Source organism: Malurus melanocephalus, unplaced genomic scaffold (genome assembly GCF_030028575.1).
Source record: "Malurus melanocephalus ecotype Western Australia unplaced genomic scaffold, MMel_1.1 scaffold_345, whole genome shotgun sequence".
In the NCBI taxonomy this organism is placed as follows: Eukaryota; Metazoa; Chordata; class Aves; order Passeriformes; family Maluridae; genus Malurus; species Malurus melanocephalus.
In genome coordinates, this window is record NW_026623577.1 from 625,623 (window position 1) to 650,871 (window position 25,249).

At 39.6% G+C, this 25,249-nt stretch overlaps 1 protein-coding gene across 1 annotated transcript in view; it reads left to right on the forward strand.

Moving 5' to 3' along the window:
* The window catches only part of ALK (ALK receptor tyrosine kinase), a 222,582-nt gene that overhangs the window by 102,510 nt on the left and 94,823 nt on the right, over positions 1–25,249 (forward strand). The window contains exon 4 of the mRNA XM_057378195.1: positions 17,754–17,881. Within this exon, the coding sequence (XP_057234178.1) occupies positions 17,754–17,881 (128 nt within the window). The remainder of the gene's footprint in view (positions 1–17,753; positions 17,882–25,249) is intronic.

Sequence of the window (25,249 nt, forward strand, 5' to 3'; positions counted from 1 at the left end):
TGTCTTCTTGCCAGTATGTTTAAACCACAAGCTGCAGAAAGAATTTTCGTGGCAAGAAAAGGATTTAGTCTTCACAGTCTGCACAGACTGTCAGCAGAATGTTCAAGACAACCTCACCCTGAAATGGGGAAGGAATAGCTAAAGGGTAAAAATATGAATCATCAACTTTTGTATTTCAGCAGACATCACATAAATAKGAATTGAGCATCTTTGTCTATTGCAATTAGGTCTGTGTCTGTCTCATGTTCCTACCCCGAGAAGTTTTCCTTTTCTCTGTGCCTCAGCTGACTTCACTGTCACTCCAGCTCCTTGGCCTCTACATAGCTTTCTGTTAACACCTTGACTTCATTGTTGATGCATAATCCTCATATTGACATAGTTTTTTTATTTAGGATAAGTTTAGAGATGAGTGATTATTGAACTCCAATAAATTTCGCAGTTATTTTGCATAAAAATAGCGGTGGGGGGAGGTATATTTAGCAGATSCTTTTCAGGGGAATTTAGAGATGTTACTGAAGCAATAGTCCAACATTGAATTTCAGTTTGTCCTCAGCGGTGATAACCTCTGAGATATCAGGGTTGGTAATCTAGAGATTTGACAGTTGTAGATGAAAAAAAAAAAAAAAGAAAAGATATGGGAGGGATAAGGCTTTGACCCTGCTGAACTCTTTGAACCTAAAAAGCTGTTTGCTTGTAATGGATTTTGATCACCATCAGCTTTTGCCTGAGAACACATATGACTTAGAGTTAGGAACATAAGGCTGGGAAAAATCAGCTAGGATTGTAAGAGCTGGGGCATTAGTCTGTGCCTTTCTGGTCTCTCTGCTGTAATGGAATTTTTTCTTCTCTCTCTGCAAATGTTGTGAAGTTCACTAGTCTCACCCATTTGTACAGAGATTGCTTATTTCAGGACACCGTGTCCTGTCTTTAATCTGCTGCCTTCACCCTGTCCCCATTCTTCTTTTCCTTTCTTATGAGTCCTCATCTTCATCCCCTCATTTCCCAGTAAATTATGTTGAAAGTCACTATTAAAACTCTTTCATAGTATTTTTTTCCTCAGGCATTTTTAGATAGGTTTTCTGAATCACACCTCTAAGTTTCAGTTATATGCTCTTTCTGATAYTACCAGATATTTCTGTGAGGCCTGTAAGTACACGATTATTCATAAAGATTATACTGGGAAAGGAACAACAGGTGAGGTCTCTTCTGGGCTGTAATTTGTGCTGCTCAGTTTTCCACCCTAGAAAGATCACTCCACTCTTTTTTTCAGTGGCTTTTTTCCTGAAACATTTCATGGATTGCTGGTGTCCTTTTGAGAATGTTGAATAGCACACAGAGTGTTTCTTTGCTTTTTGCTCATGGCTGTGCCCTCACATCCCAAGGGCTGAAGGAAAGGGAAAACAAAACAAGGCTGAGGCAGGAGTTTACACAGAGAGTCAGTCCATGCTGGCATTTAAGTATTTAAATGCACTGGTTTGTTTCCCTTGCACTAGGCTGTTGTTTTGGACAGTTGAATAGAAGGGTTCAAAGAGCACCTGTTTTCCCATCTGATGTAAGCCACAAACTACAACTCCAGTGAGGATTTGGTCACAGTCCTGGCTGCCTCTGGGGTATTGTGCCAGCTGGCCAAGGGAGGGGATTGTCCCACCCCGCTCTGCTCTGCACTGATGTGGCCTCACCTTGAGACCTCTGAGTARCTTTGGGCACAACAGTGTAAGAAAGAGATTAAATTATTACAGAGAGTCCAAAGGACAGCCACAAAGATGGTATAGGGCTTTGTGTGAAATCTGTATGAGTTCACTTGTTCTGTTCAGCCTGGAGGAGACTGAGGGGAGACTCCACTGCAGTTATAGCTCTTCCTCCTGAGGGGAAGAGRAGGGGCAAGCACTAATCTCTGTGGTGACCAGTGACAGGAYCTGAGGGAATGGCCTGAAGTTGTGYCAGGACAGATTTAGGCTGGGTAYCAGGAAAAGGTTCCTCACCCAGAGGGTGGTTGGGCRCTGGAACAGGCTCCCCCRGGGCAGTGGTCACAGCACCAAGCCTGACAGAGTTCAAGAAACATTTGGACAACACTCTCATACAAGTGGTGTGACTCTTGGGGTGTTCTTAGCAGGGCTGGATGTTGGACTCGATGAACCTTATGGGTCTCTTGCAGTTCRGCTTATTCTGTGATTCTGTGTCAGAGACAGCTCGTCCTGTTGCGTGTATTTTGTCTGTCTTTCTCTTATCCACAAGCTGCCTGTACTCTGCCTCATTCCTTGCTTGCCAGTGTTGTGCTCTTCTATYTCCCCCTCTATCCTTCTTCCTGTCTCCTGCTGGACGCACTCATGATGAATTTTCTGGCCTGGATGTGAGCTGCCCGTGTTCTCCAGTGCCCTCTTTACAAAGACATGTATACATTTCAGAGTTTTGAATGTTGCCCTTTGCTAGCACAAAGTAACAAGAAGAAATAACCTTTTCTTCTTTCTTCCTTCCCCTTCTGTTTATAGAGARTTGTGACCAGAAGAAAAAGCAACAAAGATAAACCAAGCACAGAGAAGGATGTCTAATAGGGTCTGAAGGGCTTCCATCCAGGGAGCAGTTGCTTGAGACTTACTAACTTTTGCACATTTTACAGGAAAATGATTCTTTCACTCTGAAATTGGTTTCAAAGGGGAAAAAGGTCTGAAACATTTGACAGAGGCTTCATTAATAGCACTTGATGTTCTTCTAACTCTTTGCATTTTCAAGCCCTCCATCAACAAGAACAAAGCACAGATTACTTCAATAAGCTGATAATAATATGCATTTTCTTATTCATGTATCCTGTTTCAGTGCACATCGAGTTYATTCAAGTGAAGCTCTAAGTCTGTAGCTGAAAAGGAAAAATTGAAGATGTGGCCACTATTGACCCTCGAGAATCATTGATCTGGGAGCACCAGCAATTCAGCGTGCTTTGTTAAAGAAATCAATAGTGAGGACAAAGATCTTTAGCCAGTGGAACATCTTCTACCGTGCAGAATCACRGAATAGTTGAGGTTAAAGGGCACCTTTGGAAATAATTTAGTCCACCCCTGTGCTCAAGGCAGAGCCAAACCAGAGTATTAGCACATAATGATGCGACGCTACCTGAGCCTGTTCTTCTCCAGGCTGAGCAATTTCARCTCTCTCAACCTCTCCTTGTATGTTCAGTTGCTCCAGTCCATACTGGCCATTATCTAAGCTTCATCTAACATCCCCCTCAAACTATCTGGAAGTATTCCTTCTCCTCTTTTACTGGCATAATTCATGTCTAAGTTAACAGAAGTGAATGTTTACAGAGACAGGGTTCAGGGCTTTTGGCAAAGGGGGCCTGCCCCATCCATCCATCCTAGAAAGAGTGTTGTTTCTCAGACARGTTGCCACTTTCACTGCTTTGACTTTGGGCTGCAGCTTCTGGGAGCCTTTAGCAGAGTCTTGTGGTGTACTCCTGTGGTTTCACCCCTTTCATAGTGAGTGGATGTCTTGAAGCTTTATTTAGTGGTGTTCTGAGGATTTTAGAATGTCTTTTCCCTTCACATTCAAGCTCATGAGATTACCTTATGTAATAGTGCTCTCTTAAAACATTGGCCTGTCTTGTTCCAGAAGTAACTTCATAACACTCATATATACCAGTATGGTCAGAGGAATAAATCTGATTTTTTTGTTTAGTCAGAGTTTAAAATTGAATTCTGTTTGCTTGTCCACTCACTGGTGTGTGGTTGTACAGAAACTCCCAAGGGAAGAATCTCTGTGTGCTTTTGAGCCAATTCCATTATTTTCTGTATAATCATTGCAGTCTGAGAACTTAGATGTCAAACTAAAAAAAGTTATAAGACAAGTTCTTGAATTTACATGGTTTGCATAAGCAGGTGTGAAATATAAAATACAGATTCAYCATTTCTTTTATTGCAGTGGGGTGATGATTTGCATGGGACATTACCTGCTTGGAAATGAACGTTTTTCAGCCACCAAGGACCTCAGGGTATAAACTTGTCCGTGTGAAAGTAGGAGGGCAGAGGAGATGCCCATTTTTTTTTTCCCCCCCATGCAGCAAAAATTGCAAAACATATAAATGGATGGTATTGTTGGACTTACTTGTACTTGGCATACTCTGAAAGGGGTTTGTTCACATTTACAAAGCAAAAACAAAAATCTGGCTGAAACAGAAAATGACCAACTGCAACCAAAGCATTTGCTGCCTGTTTGTTCTGAATGTGCAATTGGCCTTGGTCTTTTAATTATAATCTGTAGAGATGGCTCTGTTCCCTMCCCTCCCTTGGGCTTCCAGGAGCACTGAGTGCTTAGGGCTTGGGCTGCTAATACTATAATTGAAACAGCTGCTCTGCTYTCTAAGTACTTTATTCATCCACCTTCAAAAATGTTGATGGATCTGTGGCATGTTCTGGGCCTTTTCTGTAGATCTGAATCTCAAGCACAGCCACTTGCTAGACAGAACTAGTGAAGAGAATTTGCCACAGCTTTTAGTATGCTGTCTCAGTTTTCAAAGAAGGAAGAAAATAGGGAGGGGCTGACAGGAAGGCTGCTCTGAGACCATGATGATCTTTGGACCAAATTCACTTCACCTACAAGACCAGACATTCTAATTTTCTATTATTCTCAATGACTTAAACTGGAAGCAAATGTAAAATATTACTAGGCCARAAGGTCATTATTTTTACATTCTGCACTGATTTTTAAATAAGCTCACACAGAGGAATGCCTCTTGGAATCGTGCTGTAAATGAGCAGAGCRTTGGGAGGGCCTGGCACTAATTCACAAAAACCCCAGGCCAGGGGTGGCTCTGCAGCCTCCCCTCTCTCCCTTGCCTTGGGGCAGCAGTGACCAGGCTAAGTTGCTGCTGAAGTTCTTGACAAAATTTGAAAACTTCATGCAGCCAATAGAAGTCAATAGAAGCTCAAGCATGCCCATGGCCTTTGTGTATGCACTTTCCTTTACCCAGTGTTTTTCTTTATCCTTACATTCAGCCCAYTTCTGAATTTCTCTCCAGAAGTCATGTCAGATGAATTCCCCTTAATTAGTGGAAAGTCATCCCAGTGTGGGCTAATGGCAAAGCTGGTATGTGGCTGACAGTTGCTAAMATGGATATATTCAGCAGGGCTGTGGCAGAAATGGAGTTACAGASTAAAACACGATTGCTTGACTGCACTGATGGAGCTTTAGCATGATGTCATCTTCCTTCCAGCCCACTGCTCAGCACATCCTATGGACTCAGGCAGCTTTAACCTTCTGACCAGAATTTGGTATATCCTGAGGCAATTCACCCAAGCAAAAAGGGGGCAGTAGCATTTGGATTTGAACTCTTAATTCCTCAGGAGCTGGTTCACCCAAAAACAAGCTGAAGCCGCAGAAAACATTTGAACTAGGCAGAGGTAAGGGCTTCTGTGGTGCATAGCTTGGATTTTATTCAACAGTATTGATTGTTCTTGCTGATATGGAGCCTGAGAGCTTTGTGGTTATGCCTGGTAGGGAAAATTAGAGGTCACTGTGAGAGTCAATAAATCTAAATTTTGATGAAAAAAAGCAAAATCCTACTCTGAAGCAGGCAASCCATGTAGAAAAGTGAGGAAGGAAAGTGGGTCTGGAAATTTTACTGTCTTTTCTATCAACTTGCAARACTTGGATTATGGTTGTATTCTGCTCAAGAAGGGAAAAACGTCAAGAAGATAGTTCTAGAAAAGAATACATTGAAAAATCCTCTTGATGTGCATGAAACAAAAAATTAATGTTAGGAAATGCAGTCTTGGTGTCACATTTATGTTTGTTTATCTTCATTGTTTATAATGCCTGTAGGAAACCTGACAATGTGTACTCTTGCATATGGATATTTTGCATACCTGCACCTTTGCTGTCTGAAGTGCTCAAAGATTGTTGCACRTTTATATGGGAAAACTCATCCTTATTTCAAGTTTCATTTATGTGTTATATTCAAAATAGAGTTTAAGTCAGAGCATAGGAATAGTGCCTGGGTTTATTTGGCCTTTTTCACTCAGCTGGGTATTAACTTAATCAAGCCTTACAGTACCCTCAGGCACCAGAAGTTATTGTATTTTATACTGATGTCCACAGAAATGTCACAGTGTTTCCTAAGTCACCCTGAAATATCATGGCAAGAACCTTTTTCYTCATTTTTGCCCTGTGAGAGAATGGTGGAATGGTTTTCTTTCCAGCCTTTGMCCAATGCAAGTGAGCTTGTAAGTGAGACTTGCTCTTTGAGGCTAAGCTCACACTTCTGTGCTTCTGAGGTTTCCAGGATGCTGCAGTGCATGGTCTTCTTCCAAGAATTATGTCTGAAGGCAAGAGCTATCCCAGAAAACATTATTGAATTGCAGTTACTGATGTTGTTAAAAAACAAAAAACGACTACTTGAATTTGAAAAACAACTTACTGTGACACTGAGATGAGCAGCATTGTCAGGACTGCAATTTTGGGAATGTATGAAAAGGCCTAGGTATTTTCTTTATCAATAAATACTAAAGACAGTCATCATGTTTTTGTGCCCTTTTATAATCTCTGTTCARAAACGCCTTCAATTTCATTGGCAGTATTAACCTAAGGAAATGAGCTTTTTGTTTAGGAACCTTTATATTTGTTTGTGAGGAGCCAGTATATTGTACTGGAACATCTTGTGGAGTCTGTTTTCTATGTATGTTTCTTGTCAAGACTCTTCTTATTTATTCTCAAAGGAAGTGTGTGTGCCAGATGCTGAGACTAACAGGCAAATGTATGCTGAGCTAAATAAAACATCTCTGTGCTCCAGGTTCTGGGAAGCTGAGAAACCAGACAGTGGCTTAAACTCGTATCTSCAGGCAGTGACAGATGCAGTCGGCTACTCCTGACTTCCCTTCTGGATGTTCAGTGTGGCTTGCTCCGATTCTTTTTCAGAAACATCTAATACTAAATGTGGGAGATTTAGATCAGTGGGACAGAAACAGTCTTTACATGTGTGGAAAAACTAGACTTGACTGTTGGTAGCATTTTTGGACCTACCYAGCAGATGTTACTGGTGTATATATTGCAAATGTGGTAGGATGGTGCAAACATTGTTGTCAGCTCTGGACATTGCTGTGGCTGCTGCCRTGTTGAAAGCTGTGCAAACCTCACTGTTGTGGCATTTTTCTCTCTTCAAAGTTGACATTTCAGTTGTTAAGTAGTATGATCTGTCTGACTTCTGAAGTGTCATTTGCTCTGAGGAGCAGACACTCCAAAGTTCCTTGTCTTTGAGTACACTGACAAAGTGATTGTTTTAGTCATTCTCTATTTTATTTTAACTTCCTTCTTCGTTCAAAACTGAGTTGTACAATTCAAAAATCCCCTTCCCCAACAGGGTAACACAATACCTGCTATGTAAGCAGTAATGGACAGCACCTTTCTGCATTCCAAGTCTCATCTTTTCTAATTCACATCCTTCCTAAGGAATAATTTCTGTCAAAGTTCTGTTTGAAGGAAGTAAATTGGAAGAGGAAGTTTTTCATCAGGAAATGCATATTTCATTTTCACTTCTGCTGTTTCTTTTCATGTTACCCCTCACATTGTTTGTGCATAGATATCCTCTGTATGGTACAGCTATATGGGAAGTTATATTTCACTCCTCTTTATACTGCAACATGTTTTATTCTTATTTACTTATCTATTTTACATCTCATATGGCAYACGCTATGCTCAGTGCAATCATATGCTACCACTGTGCTTCAGGCAAAGACTGGAAACAGCTGAAGTTATGGAARAGGTGGTATTTGCTGAGGATTATCTGCCAGCCTTTTTTGTTTCTGAGAATCTCTAACACCCAGTCAGATTTTTTTTTTTGTCTAACCAGATAGCTTTTTATGGGGTTTGACCTGATGAAATGGGTTTTAGGAGCCTCTTMGAGGAGGTTAGGGACTGTCTTGTAGTGGGCGAGAATGACCGGAGTAGAGGTTCTGTAAATCCTTCTGAGCCTAATGATTCAAATAGTTCTTCTTCTAGTCTTTAATCTTTCTCTAGCTATATTGATATCTGCCTTTCAAGGCTAGGTTATTACAGCTGCTGCATAATAGCAACATGTTCCTAAAGGACACACAGTTRAGCGCAGCTGTTCTCTTAAGTGAAATCTTCTCTCTCATTCACTCTTTGAACCTAACTTTGAGCCTAAAATCTTTAATGGCTTTGTTTCCACCAGMGAGGTGGGGAGCAGACACAATATTCCTACTTCCCTTTACCTGTGCCATGAAAAGCCATTGCTGAGTGTGGAGGTAAAAATGCTGGTTTAATTGGTGTCCCAGACACAAGCTGTTGAGAACTAAGTTATTTCAGAACACATTGCCACTACTCTTCTTTTGAAAAGACATCCTGTCGCTCTGAAGCCTTGACTGTATTTGTCTGTAATTAGGATTAGATTATGTTTTACTTTCAATATTTAAATAAAAAATGAAAACTGCTCTTTGGCACACCTGAGCAGTGTTGTACATCGCGTTGAAAGGATAGAGTTTCCTTCTGATCCTCAAAGACAATTAAGTTACTCCCTGAAGCATGAAATTTAATTACCCTCATCAGAAGCAGCCCGATGCAGGGGCTTAGGCTGTAGGAATAAGAATCAGACCTTTTTATCTCTGATCCTAGTTCTACCTAGCTACTGACTAAATGAATCACATAACCTTGCTGTGCCTCCTTTTCACCCACCTGAAAAATGAGGTGTTTGATGTCTTTGCTAAGGTGCTGTGAGGTCTGTATAACCACCTAAAGATATAATGGTTTGTATGAATGCTCAGTGTTCCTGGGATTGCCTGGGCTTACATGCTGCCAACAGTTATTGCAACTTGATTTCATGGGGTGAAGTCTCTTTTTTTGGCAGTGTTAGTTTCATTAAAGTAGGTGTAATCAGGCTGATATACAAATAGGGAGAGTACTACAAGAGGAGGTGATACTGAAGAGCCATTGTGCACCAGAAAAGTCTGCTGAGCTGTTCTTTTCACATCAGTTTTGGTGCTACATCTTGGATATGATATGATATGATAGCTAACTGTAGCATCCCGGGAATGCCTCTAACTGTGTACTGCTCAAGAGGCAGAAGAAAGTTCCATCGTGCATGGTYTAATTGGGGAATGTAAAGGGAAGTTTGGGGCCAGATGAACACATTCCTCTGAGCAAGCTGAGCTCTACTGTATTTGCAAGTGCAGAAGTCCCTTACTGGGGTGATTAGCCATGTCATGTCCTTGGGGAGCTCACACAAAAAACCTCAGAACTGTTTATTTGATGTGATGAAGTAGCTAATTAAAATAATTTGTCCTGTCATTTAAAAAACAAACAATGCTTTTTCATGTCTCCACCACTCTTGTGTGATAGAGTTTTTGATTTGAAGAGTTTCTTAGCATGTCTGGAGCACTAACTTTACATTTTGGGATGTTCAGTAACAAAAACTGTCCTGTAAGTACTGGGATTACTCATTCCAAGACTTTATTAATTCAGCTTATCTTTTTTTAGTAACTATGCCTTTTATTTAGTGAGTTACATTCCAGGGGAAAGTTGATTTCTCTCTTGGAAAGAGGTTTGCCCTCCACTGTACAGCATAAATTCATTGTCTGACTTTGAATCCCTCTGCAGTTCCTTTACTCTTTGTTCCAGGGCTGAGTCAGTATTGAATCCCATTAAAAGTTTCTTATCTGTAATCACAAAAATAAGATTTAATTGTGAGTGCGCAGTTCTTCAACCAGTTACCTGTTTCAGTTCTTCACTGCGCTCAAATGTAAATCTTCAAATTTTCAGAGGAGGGAATTTTCTTTGAAGAGGTTAGGAGGACAAAATCTTTGTAACAGTGATTTTTCTAAGAGGCATTCAGGAAAGAGATTAAAAAAAWTATTATTTTAATTCTGTGGAATTTAACAAGGACAGAATTTTTTTTCTGTAGGTTTTAACTTCTGCCATTTAAATAATTTTTTTTCTACGTAGAGTAGTTGTGTTGTGGTTGTGYAGCATGCTCTGAGCAGGAGAAGACGAAAGGAACTGTAGTAGCTTAATTGCCAACTTCCATTGTTAGCTAGAAATAAGTATAACATAAAAAAATATCCTTTATGGGCAATTTGTGTTTCACTGAAGCCTAAAGTAGTTTCTTCCATATTGCAATATCTTCTCAGCTGTACAATTCTCAGTAGAGCAGCTGTACWAAGCAGCCCAGCATTGCAATCCTAGAAGGACGGTAGATTTAATCCCCTTTCCAGCATTCATGAGGGAGTATCATTGCATTTTGGAGTCAAAATTTTGTTGGTCTCCTGTTCTAGGCAAGGTAATTACTCAATCCCTGACTTACTGATCAAACCAAGCACAATTACAGCATATATTCTTGGGGGAAATTGGCAGTGTTTTTAGTTTAATCTTAAAAGTATTAAAAGAGCAATAGGAAAGAAAATAATTGTTTTGTTCTTTTTTTTTTTAATGGCAAAGCTTTTGTGAAAACATCTTCTAAAGGCATTTTGAGGAAAGGGCAGAGAAGCATTCTTGGAACCACTCACAGGGATGTTAAAGGTCTGATCCAATGACACTAATAAAGGTCTCAATTGTATTTAACCTACCAGTTACAGTTATGCCTTGCTTATGCAAAAGGCCAAAGAAAAGGGTAGAAAGACAATGGGCATTWAATCAATAGAGGAAAAAGTATCCCATTTTTCTTTCTCTTATAAAGTAAAATTATCCATGAGCAGAATTAACACTGTAAACTCTGTGTTGCACATCAAGAATTTTCTCCTTTAATGCTAAATTATCTCTTGTATTATCGTACAGTATCTTTATTACTTTCCATTTTTCAAGACTGTAACATTATGCTTCAATTTCAGGATCTGGTATCATTATAGCAATTTTAAGTTCAGTAAACTGAAATTACTTCAAAGTTTGTAATTAAAAGGAATTACAAGACAACATATTGTATTGTTTRAATTAATAAGAAAAGCATTTACCCAGACTCCTATAGGCAATTTTATTTTTAATCCTCTGTCTCTATAAATTTTATTKGCATCCTCTTGAAAATATTTTTTCGCTTTCTATTGGCTGAAGCCTGAAAAGATCTAATCTGGTTCTTCCTTTTTGCAGTGCTGATTAATTGTTGAAGCAAAGGAAAGTCTGRAGCAGTATGGAGGCAAGATTAAAACCTATTATGAGCTTCTGCATAATTATGCAGTGCCATGCAGGATGGAAAAAGTTGTGTTCTTTCCCCTATTTATCCATTAAAGAGAAAAAAAAATCTYTTTTGCACTCCTACTGCTAATTTTAAGCCTGCCCTTAACAAGATTTCATTCTCAAGAATCAGCTTCTAATTTTTTCGCTGCCGCAGGTGGATTTTGATGKGAAATACTCTGACACAGCTGCTATTATTTCTATTTAATTTTGTAATTCCCAAAAGTTTGCAGAATCTTTTACCAAAGAGATAAGATTTAAGTTCTTGCCAAGATACAYTGCATTTTCCTCACAGGCATAGCATGATAAGTACTGGTAGCAACAGGAGTGTTTTAGATGAGAGCCTGGACCTGAAGAAATAAAATCACACTGTTATTCAGTTTAGCTGTGAGGACTCTGTTAAAGTCCACAGTTTTTGTTCTGGGAAAGTGGAGATGAGAGATCAGAATACAGCTTGAATTCACAGTTTTTTCCTTTAGGAGGGGAGATAGTTGGAAGTTCTTGTGTTCCCTCAACCTGATACTAAGAATTGCTGGGAACACACGAGCTGATTCATGACCTGTGAGRGCCCATGCAGCTCTTCCTTCCTCAMAACACAGTTCAGGTGCAGTTAGTCCTGATTTACAGGATTTAAGCATTGATTCTTTGGGGCTTTTTGCTAATAATTTCCATATTTTTCTCATAAGTTGAAGACTTGCTTTCAAAGTTTCTCTGAAAGTGAGAAAGCAGTAGACCTGTCAGAGCTGAGACAGTGTTCTGGGTGAAACTTATCTTGTRCCTTGGGGCCAGTGCAAACTGCACTCTACTGAAGACAGAGGTGTTGACACAGCTGGCAACACAGGTGTTGGGCTGGCTGACAGCACAGAAATTAATTCTACATTCCAGAATTAGTTGGATGTCTGGGGAAGGATCACAAAGATGGTTGCTTTACATGGAATGTCAAAACCAGAGTCCCAAAGCTTGCTGCAGTCAAGCACTTTGAAACAACTCTAATAGGATGAAGAGTATGTGAGTGTTAATTGGATTCAAAATCGCTTATCCATGAAGGCAGACAAATGCAGGATGCAAGTATTCTGGCTTGAGACTTTACTTGAGAGTTCTAGCACTTCTTTTTTTTAATGCACTCCCTATAAGAGATCCTCCTGACTTGCACTTGCAATTAATCAGTGCTGGCGTTACCCAGAGGAGCATGCAAAATGGCATCCAAAGCATTAGTGTATTGATTAGAATTAGTCAGGAAAGTGTTCCGTCCAAAGCTATACACTGCATGAACAACCAAAGAGTGTCTACACTATTGCTCTCACTTCTGTTTCCATGACAACTGCATTGTGGCTTCTGAAACCTAGAACCTGGCAAACTGAGTCATGGATGGGAGGCTTAAGAAAAGTTAGGTGACAGTGAGGTGCTTTGGTTTGTTCAGGCTCTAACACCTCAGCTTTGCAGGGCTAAGTAAGGCTAAAGGYAGGCTACAGCACACCTTTCCATTAAGGAGTGTGAATGAGAATGACAAAGTCATTTGAAAATTCAGCCCTTCTATTGCTGTGTAAACCTGGGCTCAGGTTCTGTCAGCAGYATTTTCTGTTTTGGGAAAGAGCCTTTTAAGAGAAACTTGGGTGTTGCCCAAGCTTTTTTTAAGCAACAATTTTTTTTTTTTTAGATGACATATCCAGGTCTGAACTTCTTTAAAGTCTGAAAATATCTGTATCTAGGATTTTAGGTTACTTTATCACTCAAGACCACAGTGTCATTAGTTTCTGTCTAAACTGATGCATATTGCAGACTGTACATATCTGAGCCCAATTCTTTCTTACTGTAGCTTCAGTGAAAGACCGGATGGATCTGACTTGTGCCATGACACTGARCAGTGCCTGAACAATACAACAGTGTGTTGCTTTGCAGCATAAAGGCTTAAATTAAAATGTTAAACTGAAGTCAGTTTTATTGCTTGAGGCAGCATCTAGAGAGATCATCATGGTTATTAYGGCCACTGTTGTGGTAGAAATAGGTTGTGATGTTGAAGGCTGTGAGGAGATGATGGCTCTGGGTACAGTAACTGATGCCTTTGTCCTTGCAGTTGTCAGCTTACTGGGCTGATTCATCACTCTGTAGAGTGCTTGCAGGTCATGCAGAGGATAACAGGAGTAATCTGTTATCCACTGTTATTTGCTTTTGGGACCTATGTTTCACAAATGCAGAATGATTGAGGTTGGGAGGAACCCCTGAGACTTTGTAGTCCTATTTCCCTTCTTGATGCAGGGTGAGCRCTAGAGCAGGCTACCCAGAGCTATATCTGCTCACATTTTAAATTTCTGGAAACAGAGACTTTGTAAGATTTCTGGGTGACTTGTTCCATTGTTCAGTCACCCTTGGAGTAAGCAAGTTTTCTCTTGTGTTTAAATGGAATTTCTGGTCTTTCAATCCAAGAAAAGTGCCTTGTGCTTGCTGTTGTCCTTTTGTTGGATATCAGTGTCTGATTCTGTCTTCTTTTTGTTGTCCCATGACACATCAACATTGATAAGTTCCTTCCTGAGCCTACTCTTCTCCAGGCTAGGCAATCCAAATGTTCTCAGCCTCCTCTTTAATGTCAGATGATCTTGTCCCTTAATCATTTCTGTGGCTCTCTGCTGACTCACTTCTGTAACTCATGTCTGTCTTGTACTGAAAATTGCAGTACTGGACCCAGTGCTCCAGAAGTGTCTCCCCAGTSCTGAATAGCAGGGAAGAATCACTCCTTTAATCTGTGGTTCCAAGTGCAGCCCAGGAAATTACTGGCTTCTCACTGAGGACACATTTCTAACTTAGGCTCAGCATTTTGTACACCAGGACCCACAGGTCATCTTCTGCAAAGCCACTTTCCAGCCTGCACGTGCATGAGGTGGTTCTGCTGCAGAAGTAGCACTTTGTGTTTCCTTTTCTTGAATTTCATGAGGTTCCTGTTGGCCCCAATGTCCAGCCTGTCAATGCCCRTCTCAGTGGCAGCCCAGATGTGCTGTGTATCAATTGCTCCTCCCCATCTTGCTGGAAGCTTGTTGATAGTGCTGCCTGTCCAGTTATGCAGGTCATTAATGAAGACACAAAACACTATAAAACCAGAGGTGTCCCCATAGTGAATGGCTTTCAGCTGRCCTTTGTGCCACTGATGACAACCCTCTAAACCAATCCACCTCACTGCCCACTCACAGTGTGTGCTTCCATTGGTCACTGAGGATGGGAGACAGTATTGGACACCTTAATGAAGTCAAGATAAGCARCACCCATTGCTCTCCTTCTCCATCAAGCCTCTCATCTCAGCTCAGAAAGCTGTTGGGTTGGTAAAGTATGACTCCAGTAGGAAGAGCTTCTACACATGGTGTTTCCCCATCTATCCCAAAAGATGACCCAAGTAGTTTTCTGTTATCTTGCTAAAATACTCTTTAAAATTAGATTCCACGGCCACATGTAGGCCACTGATAGAAATTTAATAAAGCTACTTCTAATCAGCATCTAATACATATTGGTTATGCTGAAGCAGATCTTGCTGATGCTGCTGCCAGGCAGCCTATATATAGTACAGGATCTGCAAATGAGTATGGGTCTGTGTAATACAGTGTGTTTTACAGAAGATCTGGAGATCAGAGTCCCAGTTCTGCCATAGAATGATGGCAGTACTGATTCCTATCCAAATTTGCCCACAGGTGCCTCTGTTGACCCTGTAGCTATTTTTAGTATCCCTGGTAAGTCCACTAGTTTATGCCATCTTTATGTCTCTGAAGTAAAAGGCTGATACTYGGTATTACTTTTCACATGAATCTCTGAATCTCAGGCAACCTATTGTAGGAATTTGTACCACGAAGTATGAATATATTTTGTAATGAATCTGGGCTTGAGTGAGTCTGCCTTTTCCAGTCTTGYGTTGTGGCGATATAAAACACCTGCTTGGCAACAGCTCTGGGAGTTAATAAAGTTTCTGCGGTAAACTATGAGAGGCCTGAGAATCTCAAACTAAAGTTATTGCACCAGTAACTCAAAAAAGCAATTCCTAAAACTCCTGGCACATTTATCCAGAGGGTTAGCAGTAGCACAGAAATGGAAATCATTGTTGAGAGCCAYTGCGTACTTGGAATTAAAATCCATCAGTCTTCTGAAGCTGAGGAAAACAATTTTCATGACATACAGATGCTTTTGTATTTCATAATCAAAATTAATCTGGAGTGGGTTTTGACTCTATTTGCAGGGAAATTCGTATCCTCTAATCCTTATAACATACCTAAGTGGAGATGACATTAGAAGAAATAACTCACACAGAAGTTAGGCATTTAAAATATTCTTAATGCTTTGTTCTATTTAATTTCAACAAAAGCAGATTTATCTCTTGGGGGGACAGAAAAAGAGAGAGGACACGGATTTCTCAAGTGGGAGTCTYGAGTACAGAAGTTGGAAGATGAGATGTGGGAATGAAAATTACTGTAAACAAAAAAAGAAATTTAGCAGTCTATTTTCATTCTTCTCAGTGGAAAAAGAGGGAGGAAGACACCTAGTAAATCCATAAAAAGCTGYGTTTTCTTTTCTGAGTTGCAAGTTGAACTGCATTAGCTGTCAGCAGGATCCTTCTGCAGCCCTTGCTTAGGACTTTTCTTTTGGTCCTTGACATAACTGTCGAGAGCTTCCTTCCCTGCTGGGAATTTTGTTCAGTTCAGTGGAGCATAGTGACATCGTTGTGTCTCTGATGAGACAGACAGCGTGTCTGCACCAAGGAAAGTCTCCTAGCTGGTTGCACTATAGGGTCTGCAATTTGGGATTGATCTGTGCTTGTAGAAGGCACAAGTGATAGTCAAATGGTRCAAATGTCATATGCACATGTCGTTATGTTTCTTTCAGAAGCATGTCTTAAACTTTGTAACATCCACATTTTGGCATGCTTCTGGAGAAAGGTGCTTCTTGTAACGGATGCCAAATAAATTGTGTAGCTTCTTGTGCTCAGAACATCTGTTCCAGTGGGTTCCCTTCCCTGAGAAAAATGTGTTCTTTTACACAGCTCACACACAAGGACAAACCCATATACAAGGAGGTGATGCGGGTACTTGACATGCAAATATTTTTATACGAGCATAAAAAATGTGGGATTTTGTCTAAGAGTAGTGAAAAATTTCTGACAACTAGAAATAGTTACACTCTTCTAAAATGCTTAATATTGGTGTTTAGAAACAACTTAAGGGAACATAGTAAATTTTTGTTCTCATCTTTTAAAAGTTGCAGCTGGAGCTGCCTTTCCTAATAGGCTTTGTTAGGCCCTGTTTGGTTGTTAGACTGCAGCTGACCACTTACAGTACACTACAAAGAGACTTTTTCCTTGGTGCTGGGTTTCTCCTGTAACAAGAGAAACGTGAAAAAGTGGATTAGTAATGGCTGAGCGACTTTACAGAATCTCTTGTCTCTGATGATGTTTATGGTTAGTGAGCAGGCCCTGGGTAAACTGGAGTGAAGGTGGGGATGGGATCCATATCCCTGCCTCTTGAGAAGCAGCCCTTCACAAATGGCATCAAGTGGCTTTACTGGCAGCTGTGCCAAGGATGAAAAGGGAGATGGGCCAGACCATATTATTGTACAAGTATTTAATTCCTTAAAGTTTTCCTTGCAGAATTCCAGTATATTGGCAAAAAGACAAATATTTGTATTTTCACTGTCTGCCTTTAGCTATGCCTTGTGGGATACAGAAGCAGAATCAGGGGTCTAGGAATAGTTCTTGTGCACTCTGGCCAGGAGTTAATTTGGGAAAAGGAGAAGACYCAGTTGAACAGAGGGGAGGAGGTGAACGTTAAAGACAGTCAGGCCTTGATATCTTCTAGTATCTTCAAGAATAGATCAAGCTGATACAGGCTTTTGGTTCTCATTTGCTCTTGGCGACAAGCAGACTGAGTGGAAATCCTCTTGGAGTGTGTATGTTAACCTCTAGGGCTGCTAATTCACTTCCTTGATTTTCTTGCTGGGATTTTTTGACATTTGGGAGGGAGCTAAGTTGGCAAAGAGGGACAGGAAGTGGAGGAGGAGAAATGGCAGGTTTTAGTTGTGGTGCTTCATGCACAGATGGACACCTCAGCCGACTGCTTTAGAAGCAAAATATGTTACCTCAACCAGTGATGCAGTGCTGGGAATTACAGCTATTGTGCAGCCCTGGAGACTGCCTTATTTCCTGAGTGACTAAGAGACTTTTTGGTGAGAATCAGGAATGATATTTAAAGGGGGTGTGCATGTGTGCTACAGATTTCACATCTTGCTTTCCACAGAGTTAAGCTACTTTTAAACAGCAGGCAGATATCTGTGAGAAATCTGGGGGCGCAGAAGTGTGACAGAAGAGAKCAATAAGCTACTGTTTATTTGGGTTTCCACATCTAGCTGAGTGGAAGTCTGGGTGCTTAGAATGTTGTTTTGCAAAATTCATGAGAGGGAAAGGCCATGATGATGGGGCACTGTGAGGGAAGTGAAGACTGGGGAACGAGGCACAGCATGACCAGCCRTAAGTGGAGCTGCTTCTTTGGGGGATTTGGCCCTTGTAAAGTAGCCTTTCTTACAGTTCTCCTCCTTTGTTCTTTCCTCTTGCTGTATGATGAGACCAGATGGGTGTTGCTTCAAAGGAGAGTTGGACACCTGGAGAAACCATTTCGGGTCTCACTGGAGTATATTCCGAATGGGAACAAGAGCATAGCGGCCGTGGATTCCTTCGCCATGAAGAACTGCAGTTCAGGTAACAGAGTATTTTATTGCTTCTAGCTCACAGTACTTTTTGGAGAGAAACATGATTTCTGACGGCTACAGAAACCACAGAATGAAAGGTTCTTGTCAAATAAATAATTAAAATTCTTTAAAAAATACAGTGTCCATTTCAGGGAAGAATCTTTTTTAATGTTGCCTTGAAGTTGCCTTCACGAAGTTAAAAACAAAGTTGGTTGGTTGGTTGGGTTTTTTTTTTCCTTCCATTTGTAAAGAATAGCTATGAAAATTTAATTTTGTGAGAAAAGAAGCAGTATTCATCCTGACTTGCTAGATGTCTATTCCTGACAACTTCACTTTTCTGCAGCAGAAAGTAGAACAGATGAGAGGTTCCTGGACAGACATCTTGCAAGCTATCTCTTTTATGTTGGTGGTTACAAATTTCAGGGTTTGTTTTTTTAAACAACTGTGGAAAACTTGATTCTAATAAAGTATGTCTTTCTCTGGCAGTGTTCCAAAGTGGTTATTGCTGAGTAGCCCCAAAGAGCTCCATGTAATGTGTGGAATTTTAATAATGGGAACATAAATGGGGGTTACTTTTTTAAATACAAGCTATGTTATCAATCCAAGTATGTAAATCTAGTGCTCTATGGCAGAAGCAGCTGCACATTAGTTCTACCAGTTTTATGGACTCTGTGAATCATACTGAAATCTTTAGGTGGCATGTCAGTGAAGAATATTACTACTTACAGCTCTTAACACATTACTTTTTGTCCATTTTATTTATTTGGAGTAGTGCTGAGTTGAGCTGCATGTCCTTCTTTTCAACCTCTCTAGGACAGGGAAATGTGCTGCAGAACATACATTATTTTGGTCATTTACCTTGCTCTCCACAAATGCCAGTTGTATTAAAGGATTTATTGCACTGTTTGTACATAAAGGTGCTCTCTAAGCTCCAACAAGGAGCAGCCTGACATTGTGCTGGAAGCACAAGGTGTGTTCAGACAGAAGGTGCCTGTTCTGCTGCTGGTGGAAGGACACAAGGTATCCACAGTGCTTTGGGAATTCAGTGCAATAGACTGTGGGCACAGGAACTCCTCTCTTGGGAGAACTCGAGGGCGAGCCAGAGGTGACCGACTGGGAGCTCTCACCCTTACAGGCACTGCTCTGCAGATGATGGATGTCAGCTGCTGCGGCAATTCAGATACATTCTGAGCAAAAGAAGGAACAAATCTCCCATTTTACCTGCAGATTTGTAGCAAACAGCTACTCCTCTGTTCTGCTCACAGGACATGGTGTATGAACAATACCTCCAGAGAATAAAACCATTTGTTCTTTTATTTTTGGTTGGTTTAGGTTGCTAAGTCTTTTGTGCGCAGCTGAAGATGTGGCAGTGTCCTTTTATGAGGAAAGAGGTGATGATGAGCAGCTGAGGGTGACACCTTAAGCTTGGAGAAAATAGGGAAAGTAATAAGAAAAGATTAATCTAAATCTAATTTTTCTGCAGCTGTTAGAAGCCTTTGGGCAGCTTAGCTACTTGGATACCTTAATGCTACTGAAGCACATAAAACATGGGTAAATTTGAGAAAGAAACATCTGAGAAATAGAAGCATGCCTTCGGCCTGATTTTTCTGAGCCTTTTGAAGACCATAAACACAATTTAAAAATAAATTAGGGTGTACATACTGATGCCTTATTCATTAGACTCACCTGAAACAGAGGCTGGACAAACTTAAGAGAATGAGAATACACAACTTTAATACAGGCCTAACAGGCCTACTGGTAGTACATTAAGGCAGACAAAAGCTTCCTCCTGAGGCTACACCCAAAACAGACCCYGASTCACRAGATCTTCACCTTTTATAAGTTCTGCCTTATTAACATATTGGGTCTTAATTCTCCAATGATCTTTACAGGTGATGATGTCAACCACCCCAAAGTTGCTCCCCCCCAATTCGCTGTTGTTTACATATTTTGGGGCTCTGAGGCAGCAAAGTGTCCTTGGATTCAGGCTCAGAGAGGGATTGTTTTGTCTAAAGATGAGAGAATGGTAGTTTCAGTATTGTACTAGAGAAATACAAGAATACTAATGCATGAGAATATAGAAACTAAAAATCCTAAGGCATCAATACAGTCTTAGGAAGTTAAGCTAGCATTTCCACTGGAGTAGATATTGAAAGAAACACCGAATCACAGAATAAGCTGAGTTGGAAGGGGCATCAGGATCATCAAGTCCAAATCCCAGCCCTGCTCAGAGCACCCCAAGAGTCACACCACGTCCCTGAGAGTGTTGAGCAAACACTTCTTGAACTCTGTCAGTTTTGGTGCTGTGACCACTGCCCCAGGGAGCCTGTTCCAGTGCCCAACCACCCTCTGGGGGAAAAACGAGTCCTTGAAGAAGGTTGAAATTTGAGGTTTTGAATTTGCTTTTACACATTGGTGATTCCACTTTTTTTGAATTCCTTTATCTTAGAAAAGGTTTTGTATAGAAAAAATGGTTATATTTGAACTGGAAAAAAACCTCAGTTAATATGGGATTGAAAGGAAAAGTTAAATTAAAAACTTACATAGATTCAGATGCTGAAATCTTCTGAATATTAAAAAAAATATAAATTTAAAAATTATAGTTACTTGTCACTCGAATATCTTCACATTTCCCAATTCACATGGTAAGAGGAAAGCCCTTATAGTTCTTTCCCAATTTTAGGATTAGAATCTGATCAGAGAGCCCCTACAGTCAATACAAAGACTGCTTGTACTTCTATAGGTTTTGTCTCAGGAGGACTAACAGGTAGCATTGCCTGAACTGCTACAACCAATTGACTTTCAATTACTGACTTAAATGTGAAGCAAATTGTGTTTGTCAGTGTGTAAAACCTAAGCTATTGATTGCCTAATTTTCTTTCTTACAACTTACTATTTAAATAAGTGCAGTAGCCAAAGCAAAAAAAAAAAAAAAAAAAAAAAAAAAAAAAAAAAAAAAAAAAAAAGGAAAAAAGGGCAGAGAAGTAATCTATTAATTTAATAACATCAGTTAAGAAATTTGTTACTTATACAAGTAAAGTAATTGGTACAGTGGCATTTTATAGTTGATGGTAATTTCTAGTAATAAAAAAAGAGTTCATTTCCTAAGTAATGTATTGACTTATTTATGATATTTAATGGGTTTCTTACTGATGTTTTATCGCAGTTGTAAATTAATTAATTTGCTAACTTATTTCCAAAAGTCTTAATTAAAGTACTTTTAGTAGGCATAAGTAAATGACAAGGCATTGTTTTACTTAACAGTGTTCGATTTACCAATTCTACGTAAATTTTTACCTAAGGGGTGTGGAGACCAAATGCTTCTGTAATGTGTTAAAGGTTTAATGATGCTCCAGGGCTGTTAAAAGCAGCTATTTCAGACACTCAGCCTGTCCAAGAGGAAGCACTTAGCTTTCAAGTTTTCAAGCTCAGTAAGCAACATAAAAACCATTTATTTTGGAGAGGGGAGAGACCGTGTGTTGTTGATTAAGTTAATGCTTCTGTCCACTCAGCAATAGCTTTTTTCTGTAGATACTGAAAGTACATAGAAGCACACATTACCTTTAGAGCTGGTAGGCAGCTAGTTCTGTAATGATCTGATGGTTGTAATATGTATGCAAATTTCTGAAAGTTGGAGTTAAGGTTGTAATAAAGGCAAAATCCTTCATCTAAAGCAGAGGACTTCTCAGGAAAGGAAAAATTTTGAAGATCAGATGATTTTACTGAATGAAGAGACAGCAGGGAAGAGTAAAAGTACAGACTTAAAATGTGTCTGAAGAAACATGACCAACTGCCAGATAGAATTTTTCATGATTCCATTTGATAAATATCCTGGCAACAGATTTATGAATCAACTGCAGGAGATCAATAAGGGTTTTCTCCAGACAGGATTGCTTATGCATCTGAATCATTACTAAAATTATGTTTTTGTGCATTCAGACAAAACCTGGATATGCATCATTTCAGTTTTCCCACATGCTCTCTTTTTGCAGTTTGTCTTATAAATTAATTTGATGACAGGATGTTGTGGTTAACTGAACTTAATGAAATACCAGTGAGCCCCTTTTCAAAATGAGTTCTTGATGCTTCCTACTGGAAAATTGCCCAGACAAGTTAACCTCTTCCAAACAGAAAACTGTGATTATATCAGTATGTAAGAGAATCACAGAACAGACCGGGTTGGAAGGAACCTCAAAAGTGAATCTGGTACAACCTTTTGTGTGAAAGGGAGTCTAGGTGAGATTATCTAGAACCCTGACCAGCTGCATCTTGAAAATCTGCAGTGATGTGGACTCTACCACATCTGTGGGCAGTTGCTCCAGCAACTGCTGCTTCTCACTGTAAAAAAATTAAACATATGTTTCAAATTAAACTCTCACATGACACACAGCTCATTTAGATTTTGGTAATTCATTTTTATTAAATTGTATAACCTTTAAGTAATTTTCACGTGTATAGAAATGCAAGATATTTGCAGAAGATTTATTAAACCACTAGATTAATTGTGATAATATTTTATGTTTCATTATTTGCTTGGTTGTATTTATGGTATAGTGGAGAGAAGATATGAACCTTTAGTAGAATTAACCACATCATTTTACATGGTCTGGAGATCCACCTCTGTCAAGAAATTCAAGGGAACAGGTGAACAGAAAATGGGCAGTATGTTGCCATTGTCATAAAACTGAAAACCAAATATGATTAAAAAAAGGAAAGTAGTCATAATTTCAGAAACAGCTGTCTCTATCTGAGGTTTAGCTTTAATAAATTATTATTACCATATTATCTGGCCTATCCAGGTAATTTTTGTGTTTAACTAAGCTGGGTAATTTCCTTCAGCATTAGTGGCATGGTTAAAAACCTTACGAAGCCAGAGAAGAGATCCAGAGCTAACTGAGATCAATGGGATTATTCATTTTGTTTGTATTATGTTTCTTCATTTAAAAAAATAAAATCAGACCCATTGGCTGCATTTTCCATGGAGTAGCCTATGCTATTTGTACAGTTCAACTGGTCTGTTTTTCCTGTGGGTCTAATTTCACTAAGTAGGCATTTGGAAAAGCCTTACTATTTTAAGAATATTTGCTTCCAAATGCTTTGGCAAGCACCTTCCTCACCATTCACCTCTGCTCCCCCATGAGCTATGACTGATTATTCTGACTTCAGCTTGTGTGCCAAAAACTATCTCTAACCTGCTTGTGGTTTAATCCTGTAGGGATCTTGTGTTAGAGAAAATACTGCTTTGGAAGATGAGTGTGGTGGCTGTAGAGAAGTTAAATCATTTTAAAGTCATTCTAAAGTGAAAGTTATTTCACTTGTGGTTTGTGCCAATTTAAGTAAAATAAATTTAATGAACTTGTTATGGGGCTTATCTTTGTTTTCACTTTCATCTTTTTTTAAATTAAGTTATTGTAACACTAGGAATAAAAAAAAATTAGGCAAATTTAGTTTTAATATTGCTTCTAGAAAAGGCACAGTAACTCAATTAGTGATAGGGTAGCTTCTTGCAGTAATGAATTAGTGATTATGCATTTCTGTTACTGATTGTGAACACTTACTTCTTGCAGAGACAGATTTAGACAGTGGTGATGATGTTGAATAATTTCATCTATTTAGAGCATTCGGGTCCTCACCAAAGGAGCAGCAGGAGGGAAGCAAACTTGAATACCTAGAGAACTTGGGTTTCACAGGTCTGCCAGTYTGTTGGCAAATGGAACAGTGTCCTGTTGTTTTATTTAGTAATCAACTGACCATATATTTGAGGTTATGAGATATGGAGGAAGGTGATAAAAAGAAATGTTTTAGATGTGTAATAATGCACTTAAAACTCATCTTTAAAATAAATGTTTTCATGCAGAAGGTGGAAAGGCTGGAATCTGTTACAGCAGCTCCAAATTGGTGTGCCTTACCAGAGTGACCATGTTCATCCACTCTAAGTAAGAAAAGGTTAGGTGGCTTGGGTTAAGAAACAGAATTGAGAAATCTCAGCATTTAAAATCCAAAGCTTTAGTAATCCAAAGTGAAGGACGTGCTCCTAAGAGGTACTAGGAAGTGCTCAAGAGACTTTGCAAATGTTGGCACTCGTCAGTCTTAAGTACTTTTTAACACCTTGAAGAATTGGCCAATACATTATCTTTTTAATGCTGTATATGATTTTTATCCTGACCTTCTCTTTTAATTAAGGCTTATTTCAACTGGGGAGCCATTGATTCACTGAAAGAAAATGAACTCTGTAGTCTGCTTTCCCCAAATTGAACTTATTTTTATTACTATTAATTGCTGCCACTTAGTTCTTGTGATGTTTTAACTGCTTGGATTTATTAAAACAATCATAGGATTTGCTATTATCACTTGAGAWATGGGAAGGACAATGATGATTTACACTTGACCTGACGATTTTAAGCTGGTATTACTCCAGATTCAGAGATTTATGCAATCTGACTACACTGTRTAAGTAGATGACAGTCTCAGTCTCTTTTTTCTCTCCATAATAAACCCCAGAAGACTGTTAGCCTGTATCAGGGGGCATGGAGATCCTTGATTTTGCAGAAGAAAGAGTCAGGGATAGTTTTGCTCTGAGTTTTGTTTTATATCCGTGAAGTTCCCTATAGCTGTAGGAAAGATTTGTTGGTTGAAATAGGGCTGGTGTTTGAAGCTGTTAAGACCCGACTATGCAACTTGATTCAAGTTTGTGAAGAATTGCAGTGGGTATTGTGAAGAACTGAGAGACAGTGGGGAAACTTARAAAGTCAGAACAGAAGAGGGAGATGATCAAATAGAAAGGAGAGGAGTAAGACTGCATCAGCAAAGGAAGAGAAATATGGAATACCAGAATGGTTTGGGTTGGAAGAGAGCTTAAAGACCATCTAGTTCCAACTCCCCTGCCATGGAGAGGGACACTTTCCRCTCAAACAGGTTGCTCAGAGTTCCATCCAAGCTGGTCTTAAACACTTCCAGGTGTGGGGCATCCACAGCTCCTCTGGGCACCCTATTCCAGTGCCTCACCACAGCAAAAAAAATCTTCCTTATATCTGGTCTAAACCTCCTCTCTTTCAGTTTGAGGTCATTCCCTCTCGTCCTGTCACTGCATGTTCCTGTGAATAGTGTCTCTCCATCTTTCTTGTAGGATTCCTTCAGGAAACAGAGAGGGTGAGATGGGGAAGGGAGAGATGGTGACAAACCAGTAATGCTGGAAACAAATTACAGGATATCAGGCAGGGATAATTGGTCTAGATGGTGGAAATTATTTAAGAGTTTGACCAGTTAGAAAGTGATTGGAATAAACATTTACAATCCAATTAATGAACTAGAGCAATCAAACTTAATCAGATAGTCACTCAATCAACCAGACTGAACTAAGTAGATAGATAATCTGTTG